Source organism: Emydura macquarii, unplaced genomic scaffold (genome assembly GCF_026122565.2).
Source record: "Emydura macquarii macquarii isolate MOO-44397 ecotype Brisbane River unplaced genomic scaffold, CSIRO-AGI_Emac_v2 contig_2422, whole genome shotgun sequence".
In the NCBI taxonomy this organism is placed as follows: domain Eukaryota; kingdom Metazoa; phylum Chordata; order Testudines; family Chelidae; genus Emydura; species Emydura macquarii.
This window is the reverse complement of record NW_027132559.1, coordinates 6,474,253-6,492,014: the sequence shown is the minus strand read 5'-3', so window position 1 is coordinate 6,492,014 and position 17,762 is coordinate 6,474,253. Positions and strand designations below refer to the sequence as shown.

The following is a 17,762-nucleotide window of genomic DNA, read 5'->3' as shown; positions in this document are numbered from 1 at the left end:
TCCAAAAAACCTCAGATTACAGAAATATTTGGATCCTGACGTAAACCTTACAGCTGGCACAGATCTCTACAGAATTCTAAACCAAAAAGGGTAGCTCTGAACCCATCTGAATGTAAGAAAACTTTGGGTCTAGATCCAAATTTTGTAGCTCAGTTCCATCTCTCATCATAAAGGTAGTAATTACAGCTATGTGGAAGATGCAAGTTCTGTTTTACAAAGGATTGCAAAGTTTGGCTATGTTCCACATTATAATGAAAACTGAAAATTTCATAATTCTCCACAAAGGAAAACTCGACAAAAAATTGTTTTGGGTCAGTCAAAACATTTAATTTAGATGAAATCGAAACTTTGCAACATTGACTATTTTGTATTATAATACAAAATTTTTTAAAATGTAAAACAAAAAGTCATTTCAAAACAAAAAAAAAATCAAAACATTTTGTTCCAAAAATGTTGAAAAGGAATGCCTCAGTATTGTCTGAACTTTTTTCCATATTTTTCATCTGAAACAAAATGATGGTAAAATCAACCTGATTTTGCAACGTTTGAATTTCAACAGAACTGCATATACATATCCAATGCAATATGGTTCCGTGAGGCGCTGCCAGATCTGATTTTTTGGCAGGGCCTGTGGTTGACACGAGCAGGCACAAGCATTGTGTCACAAGTGAAACAGAGGCGAATAAAAACGCAGGATGAATTGCTTAAAATCTGATTGGGTGGGCCTGCTTTCAAATTGGGTGGGCCATGGCCCACCCATAGCTACACCAAAGTTTTTCTGACTGGCTCTAGTAATAATGTACCAAGATTAGATATGGTCAAACTATTCACTTTGAACAATTTGTCCAAATTTTGGCTTTTTTCTGTTTCTGAATTGTTCCCAGATTCTTCTGAATTGTTCATTTGTTATTCATAATTGTTCAAACTATTGAGGCTGAAATTTGACAGCAGGAGCCTCGCCACTCGGGGCTGAAGCATGTAACTCAGCTTCCCAGGGCCTCAGTGGCGTGGGATCCTAGGCAATTGCCCTGCTTATCCCACCCCCCAACACCAGCCCTGCACTTGCAACTCCCCTAAACCTGTCCTGTGACCCCAGATTGAGAAACATTCATCTACAAAGTTTGTTTAATGTTACATAAGGCACTCTCTCTAGTTTGTGTACACATAACATCACAAATCAGTACAATTTTTTTAAAAGAAAAAATGCTAATCACTACCAAGCAATAAAACATAGCCCCCTTCTTTATTTACAGCATATGCGAACTGTTACTTCAAGTAAAGAGCATCCGTTTTAAAAAAATGCAGAAATTATCATTTTAAGTTTTAACAGCAGCAATACTAATGGTGGTAACAATGTGTACTATGCACAAAGTACAGTGCACAGCACAGTGGGAGATACAGCAGCACTCACATTTATAATGGCCGGCAAAAAATCTGACAGCTTGCGTTATTTAGATGAGAGGTTCTCTTCTTCATTGCGCGATCATGGAGTCACTTCATCGATAACAGTTCAGGGGAGGTCGGTATCGGGCTGAGGCTACAAGTACTGAAGGGAGAGGTTTCCTGCTGCTGCAGCATTCCTGTGAGACTTTTTTTTCATCAATCCTTGCTCAGCAAAATCTTCATCATCGCTGTCAGCATGTAGCACGGTCTGTACGATTTCGCCATCATCCAGTAACTGATGGCCAAGGTCATTAGCGTCATTTTCAAGCCAATCTGCAACATCATCTTTATCCATTACTGTGCAGCCAGGAGGTCAACAAATGCATTGGTCTCTTCAGCTGCAAGTTCACCGTCATGAGTGTCAGCAATAACTTCGGGCCACAGATTTCACCACCGTTTTTGTAAGGTTGACCTGGGGATGTCTTCCCATGCTTCTGCAGCCCAGAATATAGCATCCTTACTACTGATTTTTATTTTTTTTCTCAGCGCTACAACATGTTGCCTTTGTTCTCAGCTGCATCATCAAAGACATCAGTAGCTGATTAAGATGATACCATGTATAGCATCGTTTTAAACTCGCCAGCATGCTTTGGTCCATAGGTTACACAGGAGATGTTATGTTTTGGGGGAGAATAAAACCCCAGAAGATTAGGTCATTTGGGGAGGTGAGCCCTCTGTCATCAGGGTAAGTGGGTGTGTTGTCCAGCAGTAAGATAGCTTTCGGTGAGATGTTGTTTTTGTTCAGATGAGCCTGCATGATTGATACAAACATTTTAAAAAACAATCATGAAACAACGCACTGTCCGTCCATGCTTTTCCCTGTGATTTGTAGATGATGGGCAAAGCATTCATGTTTGCATTTTTAAGCACACGTGGATTCACTGCTTTACAAATGAGTTAATGGGAGATTGTGTGTGGCACTGACATTAGCATATGCCAGGACTGTCAAACGTTTTTTGCTTTGTAGCCATGAGCTGATCTTTCCATTCTGGCAGCCAGTGTTTTTGAGGGCAACATCTTCCAATACAAACCAAACCAGTGTATTTACAGTTGTAAACTTGTTCCGGTGACAAGTTGTGCTCAGCTAAGATATCTTGCCATTTTTTTGGGGGGGACATCAGAATCAACTCCCGAATCAGCAGACAGCTTTTCCTTGGTGACTGTTAGTTCTGGGACGTAGTGACGCTTTTTAAAACGACTGAGCCATTCCCGACTCGGAGTGAAACATATGTTCCCTCCTAAAGCTTGATTAAAGCTCTTAGCCTTCTCGCACAGTAAAGGACCACTAATAAGAATGCCTTCCTCTGTCACCTGTATAAACCACCAATAAAGGGCTTCATCTAGGCCAGCATCCTTTGGTTGCTTCATGGTCTTCCAGTATGTAGAATTATTCATGCCATCTTTAAGAATTTGCTTGGCATTGTGCTTGATGTCCAATACTGTGCTTCTCCCAAAGTTATAATCTTGGGCTATTTTTGCCAGTGACTCTCCTTTTTTATGTTATTAATAATCTTTAATTTAGCATTCAATGACCATACTACACATTTCCATTTAGTAACGTCAATCATTTTACAAGGCTGAAAACATGGCATGGCAACACTACCATGGAGGTGACATCAATTTCCTATGATCCTGTGCACACACTGGTGATTCGGTTAATAAGGAGAGCCAGATAATGAAGGCTAGGATAAAAGGGGCTCTACTGTAACTAGATTTTGCCATATTCACACAAAGTAATTACATGTGACATTTGCATGCACAGTCCCAAATGCAAAGAATGCAGCCAAATTCTTGTCAGGCTTATTTATTTGCTTCTGAGGCAATGTCTACAAAACCACTTAGGTCGGTATAATTTATGTCGCTCAGGGGTGTGAATAGGCCACCCTCCATTGGCGACATAAATAACACCAACCTAAGTGTGCGTGCACAGTGTTATGTTGGCGGGAGAGCTCCCGCCGCTCGTGAGGGGTGTATTACTTAAATCAGTGGGAGAAAGCTCCCCCGTCGGCTTAAAGTGGCTACGCTAGAGAGCTTAAATGATGCAATTGTGCCGCTGTAAGCTCTCTCGTGTAGCTACTGCCTGAGTAAAGGCACTAGGTAAGGGGTTTTGTGTGGCCCTTGCTCTGAAAGAGGTGGTCACACACTCCTATCTGTCTTGTTTAACTGCACTGGCTCCAGAGCGCTGGCCTGGCACTGTTCCCATAGCTCTATATTGATGTTAATTGTCCCATTCCACACACAGCAATAGTCCATGCATCTAGCCACCTAGTGTGTTTACGGAATATATTTCTCTCTTCTTTGTTCTGTCAGCAAATGCAAATGAGCAATGCCAGCATGAGTCTGTGTGTGCAGTCAGCTTGATCAGACCCTATAAAGATCCTTTCGTCAGGATTCTGGCCAGGGTCTGGGAAAATTTCAATAAATCTGTCCTTTCGTTTTGGTACTTAGACATTTTTCTGCTTGTAATTGCTTTTACTGGTCATCACCACATACAGCGAGTACAAATAGCAGACAACAGAGAGAGGAAGAAATCTGTCAAAACACCACCTTTGGGCCCTGTGTACATGCCAAGAAAAAGTTTCAATATGGGCATCATCAGCACAGCTTCATTGTCACAGCCTGGCACTTTAGCTGAGATCCCGCAGAGATTGTTTATCCAGGGGCTCAATAAAGAATACCTTAGAGAGCAGACATTTTTCAAAGCAGAGCATAGGGAGTTGCCGTGTTGTTTGTGGTTAACAAGAATTGTGCATGTGATTCCTTATCCCTCAGTGTATATCCATACAACATGATTGCCATGACAAAGGGCTGGTGCCAGCGCCAACAACGTGCAGCTCTGAATGCTGTATCTAACTGCATGCTGCTGAGATTCTTCCACCCGTCTTATCAAAACGAAGCCAGCACTGAATCTCTTTTTCCATGTCCATTTAGATCAGCAGTTAGCATTATAGTTGCCACCCGGCCATCATGAGCAGCCACAATAGTGTTCAGGTTGACAAAGCTAAGCACAGAACAAAAAAAGTACTTTATCATTAGGGCCCTACCAAATTCACGGCCATGAAAAACGCACCACGGATTGTGAAATCTGGTCTCCCCTCAGGAAATCTCGTCTTTTGTGTACTTTTTGTGTACAGCACCCTTTCTCAAACTGGGGGTCCCAACCCAAAAGGGAGTCACAAGGCTACTGTGGGGGGAGGGAGGGTTGTCACTGTATTGCCACTCTTTCTTCTGCACTTCCTTCAGAGCTGGGCTTTACATATTTATATTTTGCCATTTTAAAATACATATTCAGGCTGTGTTACAACACCCTGACATTTAAGATTTAAATATCTGAAACGTTGAAATTCAAGATTGTTAAAATGCTCTGACCGTGACATTTATAAAAATGGACCATGAATTTGGTAGCGCCCTATTTATGGGATGGCTAGCAGGCTAGTTGGCAAACAGGGCAAAGACACCCACCAGGCCTCTGGAGGAGATATTTTTTATGGACTCAAGTGAAATGAGTTTAGTGACCCTGACCTACTGGCTAGATGACACTGTCCACATCGTAAAACTACAGTGCCCAGCACAATTAACAGTCTGCTTAGGAGAGGCCCTAGACTGAAATAGCCCCCGTTCTCCCATTCACTCAAAACAAAACTTCACACAAAAAACACAACGCTTCCCTTTTTTGGATTACCTAAAATGAGATCACCTTGTTTTTGAAAGATGTTAGCAATTTAAAAATAGTGTTAGCAAGATAATTAGCAATGCAAAATAGATCTCTCTCCCCCCTGGCTAGCATTTTAATTGGTTTTATTTTTCACCACCCTCTGAAACAAGATTAAAAGTGGTGTCTGACAGACTGACAGCTGATGTTTCTCTCACTGCTGCCGATGGCCTAAAAAGGCAGCGAACAGAAAATCCATCATTCTTGATTTATAATGCCAGGTCCATTTGGCACCAGTAGTGTAATGTTCTCCCTATATCTTTCCACAGTTGACAGTGGAACTGTATTATTATTATCCCATGATTGTAGAATCACAAAAGGGGCTGAATCCTGGTGAAGACTGGTTCAAGTTTAACAACCTCATAACAGAGCAGAAAAAAACAAGAAGTATTTGAAATCACTAACACTGCAGAAAATGAGGGGGAACCAGCAGTGAATGAAGCTAGGTCTCAGGCAGAAGGATGCCTTTAGAAAAGGAATCAGATAGAGGTGACAGAAACTGTAGAGATGATGGTCTAACACAACATGCAGATGTGATCACGGTCTTGTGACATATTACTCTGAAATGCGCTTACTTCATAAGGGAATCTAATTCTTTGCCACCAGTACTAAATGTAAAGAAAATAATCTCCAAAGTGATCAGCTGAGCACTCGATCGTAAGTATTTTAAAAACAGGTCCTTTTAAATAAAGAGCTCAGGAGCACTCTGATCTGATCTAATCTAATGTTATGAAAACATGAGTCACCTCTAAAGAAGGAAGAAATCAATGAAATGGCAATGGGCAGCATTTGATGCAAAGGGAGTACAGTATTGCAATCAGACTAAAATCTTTGCAACTCTGCTTGGCAGTGGAAAAATTCTTGCCCTCAAATTGTAAGGTCATGGGCTCCAGAATTAACCCAGGTCCATATTGAGGAACACTAAACCATCATCTTTGCAGCATCAAAGTAAGCCCTACTGTAACAAAGCAAGAAAAAGTCTGCACAGCTGGTCATGTAGTTAAGAAATCTGGCTTAGTGCCCAGGGAAACTGATGTCTCAGCTACCAAGTGCCAGTGCCCATGCAAATTCAAGATAGCAATGCAGCTACTGAGCAGAATATCACTCCTAGCTGTTATCTGATTAATGCAATTTCATTAAAAAACAAAACAAAACAAAAAAAACAAACAAAAAACCCACATTGTTACTCAAACACCACCAGCTAAATCCTAACTATCAAAGAGGTTATTGATCCCACCAGTAATCTGTTTATTCTCAGCCAGATGACCTTCATCGGTGACCTTGATGTAGCTGAATCCTTCTACTGATAGTGGAAGGAACTGACGTGCTTTGCATACATATGTAAACAGAGGGCCCTGAAATGCACACAAGACTGCAATTTACTCAGAAGACTCTAGGGACAGATAAGCAGCAGAATCATGACAGTGACTTTAGTCTTTAATGAATTCCCTTTAGAGTCACCTTTTTCCTTTATAATACATATACTTTTAGGCAATAAATGTTTTAACTTTTTCTTTAAGTGGAAGAGTTGAAGAGGAACTGTCCCTTTAACTAGCACCACTGTAAATGCTAGGTTATGATTCTCTCTGACATGGTATTTGGCAACAAATAAAAATAAAATATTAACAAAGGGTAGGTTACAAACAGAACAAAAAGAAAAGGATATTTTGGTTAAACATATTATTTTAAAAGATTAATGTCCATACAAAATAACCCATATAAATAATTATCTTCTCAGAGTCTCTGGTAACACCAACTTGGAAGTGCTCCTGAGGGAGAATTTTACCCGGTACACAATGAGGTTGTGGAACTCATTGCTATGAGATAGAGATCAAGAACTTAGTAGGTTCCAAAAAAATAAAAGGACTGAAAAATTATAAGGATAACAAGAACATGCAAAGTTATACTAGTAGAGGTTTTTGCGTTTTTTTTTTTAAGGGATGCTTCAGGGAAGAAGCCAACCTCTAATTAATGGGGCTTAGGAAGAAACATTTCCTGGGAGCTGGTTAATCCATAAAAACCTGCTGCAAGGTTTCTTGCAGGTTCCTCTGCAGCACAAGGTACAGGCCACCAATGAAGTGTGGATTTGATGGAACACTTGCCTGAGTCAGTATGGTAATTCCAACCTTCATTTTTAAACCCAGGTCCTGCACCTGACTTTCAAGAACATTATGGTTCATGTTCAAACATATAATTTAAAAACAAAGCACTAATTTCAAATGCCTCTTGGAAGCATCTGCAATAGAAAGATAGTATTTCTTGGCTGCTGAGAGAGAAGCCATAGGTTCTAACATACTTTAAAACCAACAGCACTCTATACATTAAAACCTTGCCTGCACCAAGGAGTTTTAAGAGAGGGAGAAATAAAAACAACCCACTCTCCCTACAGGTGGGAGCCATAAAGAGGCCACAGCGGCGCCAAGGAATTTCCCCAGCATACACAGTCCCCGGCATGAGGCAATATGGGGTAGGAGGAGAATGGCAAATTCATCTCCAGCTAGATGTAGCACAGAATCTGGGCCATTGTGTTTTGGTACCAAAAAAAAAAAAAAAAAAAAAAAAAAAGAGCAGCAACTGATTCTAAATTAGATATCCAAAATAAGAAGGGCATTCTTCACTGGACCACATCAGTTTCAGAGAAGATCAAGTTTAGGCCTAATATACATTGATGGTTACCCTTTAAATTGGACCCTGAACTTCATTTTATCAACAGTTGATCAATTATTATTGGATTGTTTTAAAGTTATAAAGTTTTAACTGGTTTCAGGATAGGCAGTGCACAGTGACATTGTTATGAAAACATCAGTCAATTAAAAAAAAAAACATTACAATTTGAGATCAGGTACCTAGCTAAGGCAAGTGCTCGGTTTACTCTTTCCTCAAGTCCTGTAGTTCCCAATGCCTTCCACATCATCCAGAATTTAAATGCATCTGGTCGTCTGCTACACTGGATAGACTTGTCTCCTGTGTCATAGCTGACATCGTAGAACTTGTCCTGCTGGAAAAGGTAGGAGGCCTTGGCAGAGTAGCATTTCTTAAGCAGGTCCTGTTTTAAAATAAAATAAAAGCTTAGACTGCTGCTGTGCATTTAAAAAACCTTTGAGTTTCATAACCAACATTATAAGTAGGAAATTAACTTTCACTATTGACTTCATGCCAAACTGTGACTGAAAAAAACATGGAATTAAACCAGGCGTGGAGGATCCATGCAAGGCCTCCTTATTGCTTCAGAACCCTGGATGAAACGCTGGACCCTGTGAAGTCAATGGGGGTTTTGCCATTGACCCCAATGGGGCCAGGATTTTATTGCCAATGAAAAGTTGTGGGCTGTGGAAGAGGCCATGGAAGCAGATCAAAAGAAGGGAGACTGGATCTGCATTTACACAGAACTAGTTGCCAAATACATAGAATGGTGGCCTGCTGCCACCACTGTTGCAGTCCATAGGTTGGAAGAAAAGTCACAGAGGATGTGTTTTGCAGCCCTATGGTCCACCTGTGAATAAAAGGGTAGCTGAATCCAGTCTGGTCTGCTCTGACAGAGTTCCTTATATATAATCCAATTACTTGGGGCTTATGGGATGGTGTAGATTTCACCCCAAATTTCAGATTCCTCCCTCCCCCCAAACATTGGACAACCTCTAATGAGTTAGCATAGATTATTCATTTGGTACAATAAAAATATACCCAGCACAGCAGCACTTTCAGTCTCCTAACAGAGTTCCGCCACTCTTCACATTTAAAAGTAGCACACAAGAAGTTATTTATTTAATCATAATATCAGTTTTTAAATGAAAGCATTTTACGCAAAGATTTGCATGCGCTGACTCTCACGACTAATTCAGTAGAGACTGTCCAAACAGAGATAAGTGGTGAAAAAGAAGCCACAATAAATGAGTTGGATGGAGGGATCTGAAGAAGAATGAAGCCACATACTGCATAAGAGGAGGGTGGCTGTTGTAGGATTATGGGGTACAAAATATGACAAAAGACATGAAGTTACAAATAGGGAAAGAGCATTGAAGGAGAGGGGAGTTGGCAGAAGATAAGCCACAAGGTGGACAGCAGGAGGAAAGGAGAGCTAAGATGCAGCAGGCACAGAGGCTGGGAAAAGCCTGAAAGATGAGGACTAAGAGTTTGAAACTAAAGTGCAATGAGACAAGATGCTAGTGAAGTGTCTCAAGGAAGCAGTGTCATAGAGCAACAGGAGAAGAAGATGATTTTAACTGCAGAAATTTGGATGGACAAACAGGACACTGATAGGGATAAGCAGAAGGAGAAGGCTGCAGCAGTTGAGACAGTGAGGAATGGACAGATTTGATAAATATTGCCAAGGAAGAAGCGAGGATGAATTTGGCAAGAGCCAAGATGTAGCAGGAAATGGAAGAGAAGTCAAAGATGGCCATAAGGTTGTGAGCCTAGATGACAGGGAGGGTAATGGAGTTGTCGATGATGGAGAAAAAACTAGGGGAGGATTTTGGCTGAAAGACACCATTCAATTAAGAATGCATGTAGAGTAAAACTTTGGCTACAGAATATAATCTGGATTTTCAAATGTGTGTTTAAGTGACAGGCACACTGCATGGGTTCTAAATAGATCATGAAGCCTATAAAACATGAAAACTTGCTGAACATCTCATATAGAGGACACAATCCACTTTTTAAAATTTCAGTTTGGGCTGACTGAAGGTACATTTCATATTTCATCCCATTTCTCTACATCAGTTGCAAGTTTGATTGCAAAATGGTACAAGGAGTCTGACAACACTTTTAATAAAAGTCTCTATTTCTATAACAGAATGTACAGATTTTAATCTATATTACAATATACCACAGATAACTCTCTTGAACTGGAAATAAAATAAAAGAAAATATGTCAAGCCAAAATCCAAGGGAGATAAAAGTGACACGAGTTATCTACTGACACACATAGAATAAAATCTGTTAAAAGGATGAGAGAATAATAAAAGGGAACAACATTCCCCACCTCAAGTCATGTGTCTTCCTCCTTCTCTCCTCAGTTCCCCTTCAAACATTGGACTATGGACTTAATTGAGGGGCACCAAAGAGGCTTGTGCAGGGACTGCACACAATCAATACCACTAGCTTCCCAGAAGGGGCAGCAAATCACCATTCTGTCTCACCTCCTTATTGGCCAGCAAAATTGGCCTTCTAGGGAGGAAAATCAGGCTGTGACTTTGGAAAGAGTGGTACCATGGCTGCTCTCCCCTTGCACTTCTCAGAATGGTATTGCTCCTCCTCTATTCCCACTAGTTGGAGCAGTGGCTGGAAAACCACAATTGGGCCCTACATTTGTAAGATTTAAGAAAGTATCCTCTTTGTCCTTTGGGGAGATTGGAAGTTATGGTAACGAAGGCAAGATGGAATCTCAAATCAAACAAAGGTCAAACATTGAGTCACATGGCCCTTTCCAATCCCTAAAGTTTCTTAGTCTTATGTTCTTCTGGGTGGCCCCACACCACCTACAGTGATCTACTTGTACGGCCATTGCATTGCAGTAAGTCAGTTTTTAAAAGAAAAAAATGGTTACTAACCTTCCGTAACTGTTGTTCTTCGAGATGTGTTGCTCAGGTCCATTCCATGTTAGGTGTCGGAGATGCACGGCTGTCGGAGATATTCTGCCTTAGTGGTATCCGTAGGGCCGGCTCTGGCACCTTCTGGAGCCCCATGCTCATGCCGCGGTATATGAAGTGCCGCCAACCCTGTGCCCTCTCAGTTCCTTCTTGCCATCAACTCCGATGCAGGCGGTTATCCACAAGGAGATCCTCTGGGAGGAGACCAGCAGACCATTCATCCTTTCTGCCACTGCAATGAACAGCTGCAGTGGGGTTTCGTCCTTTCAATGTAGAAGGCCAAGGCCCATCTAACAACTCAAGTGTGCAACCTACACGCCTCACTGGATCTGTGTGGTTTGGGGAAGAACACAGGCAGGAATATATCCTGTTTATTGTGGAACTCAGATACCATCTTTGGTAAGAAGGCTGGGTGGGGTCACAGCTGGACTTTGTCTTTATAAAACACTGTGTAAGGGGGTTCTGAGGTGAGAGCCCTGATCTCAGAAACTCTTCATGCTGAGGTGATTGCTACCATGGAGGAAACTTTCCAACAGAGGAGCAACAGAGAGCAGGACACAAATGGCTTGAAGGGGGGGGCGGGGAGGGAGGCATGATCCTTGAAAGGACTAAATTCAGGTCCCAGGGAGGAATAGGATCTATGATTTGTGGGTAAAGTCTCTCCATGCCTTTCAAGAACCTGATCATCATGTCATGGGAGAAAATTTATCTACCCTGGACCAGAGGATGGAAGGCAAGATAGCCACCGGGTTAACCTTAAGTGACGAAAGGACTTGGACCTTTATGCTTGAGATGTAACAGGTAGTCTAATATGGACTGTATTGAGGTCTGGTGAGCTGAAAGATTCCAGTCCGAGGCCCAACAGGAAAACCTCTTCCATTGGCCAGGTATGTGGCTCTGGTAAAAGGCTTTCTGCTGCCCATGAGGACCTACTGAACTTGCGCTGAGCAAGCCTGCTCCTCTGCAGTCAGCCATGCAGTGGCCACACTGTCAAGTGCAGGAATGCTACGTCCGGATGCAGCAGACGGCCGTGATCCTGTGACAGAATGTCTGGCCAAAGTGGCAGTTCCAGCGGGGTTCCTGTTGAGAGCTCCAGCAGGGTGCCAAACCAGTGCTGTTGTGGCCACACCGAGGCTATCAGTATCACTTTCACCTTGTCTCGCTTGATCTTCAAACAGGACCATGTGGACCAGTGGCACTGGTGGGAAGGCATGCAGCAGCATCCCTGCCCAGGAGAGCAGGAAGGCATCAGCCAGAGAGCCTCTGACAAACCCACAGATGGAGCAGAACTGGTGGCACTTTCTGTTCTCTCTGGACATGAACAGATCCACTTGGGGAGTCCCCCACCTTTGGAATATCATACTGACAACCTCTGAGTGGAGTGACCACTCTTGATGAGATGAAAAGCACCTGCTGAGGACATCCACTAGTGCATTCCTGGTGCCCGGGAGATGTGAAGCTACAATGTGGATGGCGTTCTGCATGCAGAAGTTCTATAAGCAGACAGCCTGTTGGCACAGAGGTAATGACTGAGCACCACCTTGCTTGTTGATGTAAAACACTGCAGCAATATTGTCCATCAGAATCTGGACCACCTTGCCAGCCAGGAAGGGAAGGAATGCCTGACAAGCCAGGCGTACCGCCCTGACTTCCGTGACATTTATGAAGAGGGAGCAATCTTCCTGCTTCCGGAGTCCGTGTGCTGAGGTCTTTGAAGTGGGCTCCCCAACCCAGCTCCGAAGCATTGGAGACCAGCGACACTAAGGAGGAAAGCCCTGCGAAGGGCACTTCCTGTAACACCGAGTGAGGGTTTATCAACCAAGTTAAGGATGACTGGACGTGCAGTAGTACTATGACCACAAGGTCCAGACTGTGCCTGCTGGGAGTGCAGACTGACGTTAGCCACAAGTGTAGGGGGTCGGAGATGTAGATGAGCATACCGGACCATATACATGAATGCTGCCATGTGTCCCAGCAGTCTGAGGCATGACTGAGAGGCTGAGATCGGATGGGACTGTATGTCTGTAATGAGACCTGACATAACTTGGAACCGGGAAGGCCCTGACCTGTGTGGAGTCGAGAATCACTCCTAAGAACTCTACTCACTGAACAGGGGACAGAGTTGCTTTTTGCTCGTTCACAAGCAGGCCCAGATATTGACAGGTGGATCTCACAAGACTGAGGTTGTGCTGGAACCTGAGATTGAGACTTGGCCTTGATGAGCCAGTCATCGAGGTATTGGCAAATTTACACCCCTCGACACCTCAGGTAAGCGGCCACTACTGCCATATATTTTGTGAAGACTCTTGCGGTGGAAGAGAAGCCAACAAGCAGGGCCGTGAATTGGTAGCGTCGTTGCTCTACCACAAACTGGAGGAATCTCCTGTGGCCTCGGAAAATGGAAATATGCATCCTGTAAGCCGAGGGCGGCATACCAGTCCCCTGAATCCAGAAAAGGGACGATGGAGGCTAGAGAGACCATGAGGAACGTCAAATTCTTGAGATATCTGTTAAGGCAATGCAGGTCCAGGATGGGTCTGAGGACTCCTTTGGCCTTCAGTATAAGGAAGTAACAGAAATAAAACCCTTTCCCTCTCATGTCTTCAGGAACTTCCTCCACAGCCCCTACATGAAGGAGGGTTCCTACCTCCTGAACAAGAAGTTGTTCAGGAGAAGGGTCCCCGAAGAGGGATGGGGAGGGAGTGTGGGAAGGGGAAACTGAAAACTGCAAGATATAGCCATCTGATAGGGTTTGAGGACCCAGTTGTCTGATGTAATCTGGACCTATGGGGAAAGGAAAGAGAACAGTCTATTAAAAAATAAAAGGGGGGATGGATCCTGAGACCAGACTAGAAAGCCATCCTTAGATACACCTCAAAATGCCTGCTGCAGGCCACCTTGATGGCGTGCAGGCCCCAACTGGGCAGCAGACGAGGAAGAAGTGGGACGGCGGCACTTTATCTATGTCCTTTCCCTTATAGGTTCCTTGCCAGGGCTGACCCAAAGATCTACATGGTGGCTGTGGTGGCTGGAACTCTCTCTTAGACCCCTGCAGTATATACAGGCCAATGGATCATACAGTGGCCCTGGAGTCTTTCAGGCTGTGAAGCCTGGTATCTGTCTTCTCTGAAAATAGGGCATTCCCCTCGAATGGGAGATCCTGTACAGATTGCTGTACCTCCTGAGACAATCCCGAGGACTGCAGTCAGGAACGCCATTGCATGGATACCGCCGAAGCCATTGACCTGGCAGCAGAATCAGCAGCAAGCAGCACCATTTGGAGGGAGGCTCTAGCCACCATCTTGCCCTCCTCCAAGATGGACGAAAATTCCTGCCTGGTGTCCTGTGGCAGAGAGTCCTTGAATTTGGCTACAGAGTCCCAAATATTATAATTGTTTCTTCCCAGCAATGCCTGCTGGTTGGATATTCTGAGTTGAAGACTGGATGTGGAATAAATCTTTCTTCCAAACAAGTCCAGCTTCGTCCTTGTTCTTAGGCATTGAACTTGCCTGACCCTGCCTGTCCCGCTCGCTTGCCACAACTACCACCAGGGATCTTGTGGGGGGGAGAAGGGAAAACAGGTCGGAATATAATTTTTCTTCTTGGCCATTTTGGATATTGATGGCAGGGAGGATGGGGTCTCCCAAAGGGCTTTGACCACCTTCAGCAGCACCTCTTCGTGCACCAGCAGTGCAACTTTAGCCAGTGCTGCGGCTGCCAGGATGTTGGCCACCAGGATGTCAAAGCGGCCATCTGTAGGCTCCGTGAGCTCCTCAGCCTCCAAGTCCAGGTTGGATGCAATCCTTTTAAGGAGTTCTTGGTGAGCCCAAAAATCATCTGGTGGTATTGGGGGAGCCAGGCCGGCCACCACCTTGTCCGTGGACAAGGAGGAAAATGGTAATGCCGGGGGGAGGAGTGGTGACACCTCCTCTTCAAGGGGAGCCGTCTTAACCACTGGGTCCCACAGTTCGGAGCCATTATCGGAACCTGAGTCTGGGTCCCACACCGGGCCAGTCGGTGCTGCAGATCATTTTCTGGATGCAAAGGACTGGAGTGAGTAGGGTCCCGTTGCCACTGGGATCCCCCATGGGTTCCAGTAGGGCCAATGGACAGACCATTGTCCTTGAGGCTAGGCACCCGCTGCTGGGCCGACACTGAATGATAGTACACCCGCTAACGTGCATTTTTGAGGCCGGTGACTGGGCTCTCCCTCCAACTCCAAGGACAGCCCCTCCGCTCACCCCCCTGCCCTTAAGGACCAAGGTGGAGCCGAAAGTGGCTCCTCTTGTCAGCTGCAGTGTGGAATTGGGGAGCGGTGCCGAGACAGTGGAGTGAGACTAAGTGTTGGGCCGTGTGGTGCCAGGGGTCGGTGCTGGGGATCCAGTGACCGTCGCCATGCTACCGGTGACCGGTGCCACCAGGGCGATGACCAGTACACCGGGGAGACCAAGATCAGTAATACATAGCTGGTGAGTCTCTCCTCCAGGTCAGAGACCGGGAGCATGGTGCCAGGGACTGAGATCAAGATAGCAAAGACCTTTGCCATGGCGCTGGAGATCTTGGCCAAGCTGTCATGGACCAGTGCTGAGATGGGGAACGGTTCCAGTAGACTGACCACTGCGATGGTCCAATGCTGGATTTACCCCAGGAGATGGGTGCCTTTACCAGCTCTGGTGCCGAGAGTAAGGTCAGCAGAGTGAGATGGACTGGGAGGGCCATCAAGTCCCTGGCCACTTGAAAGGCCTCCAGAGTCGAGGGCACTGTTAGGCAAAAGGGCCCCCTTCCTCTCCCAAGAGTCATCGGTGGCTCCCTCAGAGGGCTTTCTACCCTTAGAGGAGAAGCTGGCTTTAACTGCTCTGGGGCAGGTGATTGGCCCAAGGTGGATCCCTTGCCCAACCCCGTCTTCTTATCCTGCTTTGGCACGGGGGAACAGCCTCGATCACGCTGTTTCTTTTGCCGCTTCTTCGTCACTGGTGAAGGTGAACAGCATCGAGAAGGGCTGGTGCCGGCAGGGCGCTTCGCACCACTGCTGAAGTACTTGGCACCAAGTCAGAGCAGGAGGGTTCTGAGGCCAGTCTGAGTGCAGCTTCCATTAACAGGGCTTTCAGGTGAATAGCCCTGTCTTTCTTAGTCCGTGGCCTGAAGCCCTTGCAAATCTTGCACTTATCCTTCATGTATTTCTTTGAAACATTTTAAACAACTGTCATGAGGGTCATTAAGCGGGACGGACTTGTGGCAAACAGAACATGATTTGAAGCCCAGGGACCAGGGCATGCCCGGTCCTTGGGCGAACATCCCTGATGGGACCACTCTCTCTAACCAACAAACTAACTATTTACAAGAACCATCAATAACTAGCAAAGCAAGAACCACTAGGCACTTGTGAACGCAAGAGAGAAAGCCATTCCAACAACTGCCACAGGTGGAAAGAAGGAATTGAGGGGATGCAGGGCCAGCAGCGCCTCATATACCATGGTATGAGTGCAGGGCTCTAGGGGGCACCAGAGCCGGCCTTACATATACCACTAAGGTAAAAAATCTCTGACAGTTGTGCACGAGGGCACACATACACCTAACACGGAATCGACATGAGCAAGCACTCGAAGAAGAAGCAAGCTTGCTCTCACAAATGGATATCTAAGTCCACTAGCAGAACAGGTAATGTTACAGTTTGAAAAAGAAGTAGTGATACTCAAAAAAAAAAAAAAAAAAAAAAAAAAAAAAGATGTGTTGTTTACTTTTGCTCCTACTCATATGTGTGCCACTATTTTGCACAGTGTTTCAGCTGTGAGGGTGGGACAGAATATATCAGGGTGGTTATCAGAATATAACATAGCTGCATTGCAGGGAGTGTCAGGAATCAGTATCTGCAGCAGAGTCAGTCTCCGGGCAATCTAAGGAGTGCAGCTGGCCTGTGGTAAGCTGCCTGATAGGTGGTAAGAGTCAGCAGACCAGCTCTTAAACCCAGCAGCAGCAATTTGGTGGCTGCTCAAAACATTCACCCATAACTAAGGTTAAGATTTTGTCATGGTTATTTTTAGTAAAAGTCACAGACAGGGTCACGGACAATACACAGAAATTCACAGAAGCCCATGACCTGTCCATGACTTTTACTAAAAATAATGGGGGGTAGGAGTGCCCTGAAGCCATTACTGAAGCCCATGGAGGGGGGATAAGAGCCATAGCCTCACTGCAGGAGGGTGAGGCTACTGCAATCACCACCAGCCCAGTCCCTCCAGCGCTGGGGCTCCAAGCTCCCCTTTCATGGCTCGGGGCTCCAGGATCCACCCCTGCCCGCGGCTGGAGGGTCCGCCAACTGAGGTTGGAAGACTGCTCACAGCAGATGGGAGCTGCAGCAGGGCTGGCCACCCATGGCGGTTCAGGGTTGTGGGTCCCCCTGCCACCCGTGATGACTGTGGGGTGCTCCCCTGGCAGCTGGGAGCTGGAGAGTTCCCCTGTGGTGGCTGGGGGCTGGAGGGTTCCCCCACCATCCGTGGCAGCTTGGAGCCAGGGGTCCCCTGCCACCTGCCCCAGTGGACAGCCGTGGGGTCCCCACCGTGGCAGTGACTCAGAGCCTCCAGGTTCCTACCACGTCTGGGTCCCGGACAGCCACAGTAGCTTGGAGCTGGGGGTGGGATCCCTGCTGGCAGCAGCTCTGAGTTGAGGGACCCTCACAGAGGCTGAGAGCTCTGGGACCCTCATCACTTGCGAGCTCCCAAGTCCTTGCAGCCCCCAGAAGCTAACAGCTTCAGCCCTGGGCGGAAGCCGAAGAGGATAATTTCACAAAGGTCTCTGGAAGTCATGGAATCTGTGACCTCCACGACCTCTGTGACAGACTCACAGCCTTACCCATCACTGTGACAGTTCCTGCCTTGGAAATAGCCCTGCCCCTGCCTTGCCTCACTCCAGGTCACTGGCTCTGGTTCGTGCCTCCAATTTCCAATTTCTGGCTTCTGCTGTAACCAACAGGGCTCACTCCTGATCTAACCACCAAGCACAGTCACCCACATCCTGCT

The 17,762-nt window shown here is 45.6% G+C and overlaps 1 protein-coding gene across 2 annotated transcripts in view; it reads right to left on the bottom strand.

Annotated features, from left to right (window-relative positions):
• GADL1 (glutamate decarboxylase like 1) overlaps positions 1-17,762 on the bottom strand; it is a 116,949-nt gene that overhangs the window by 38,436 nt on the left and 60,751 nt on the right. For both annotated transcript variants that reach the window (XM_067561847.1, XM_067561848.1), the window contains exon 12: positions 8,002-8,201. In XM_067561847.1, coding sequence (XP_067417948.1) covers positions 8,002-8,201 — 200 coding nt within the window. The remainder of the gene's footprint in view (positions 1-8,001; positions 8,202-17,762) is intronic.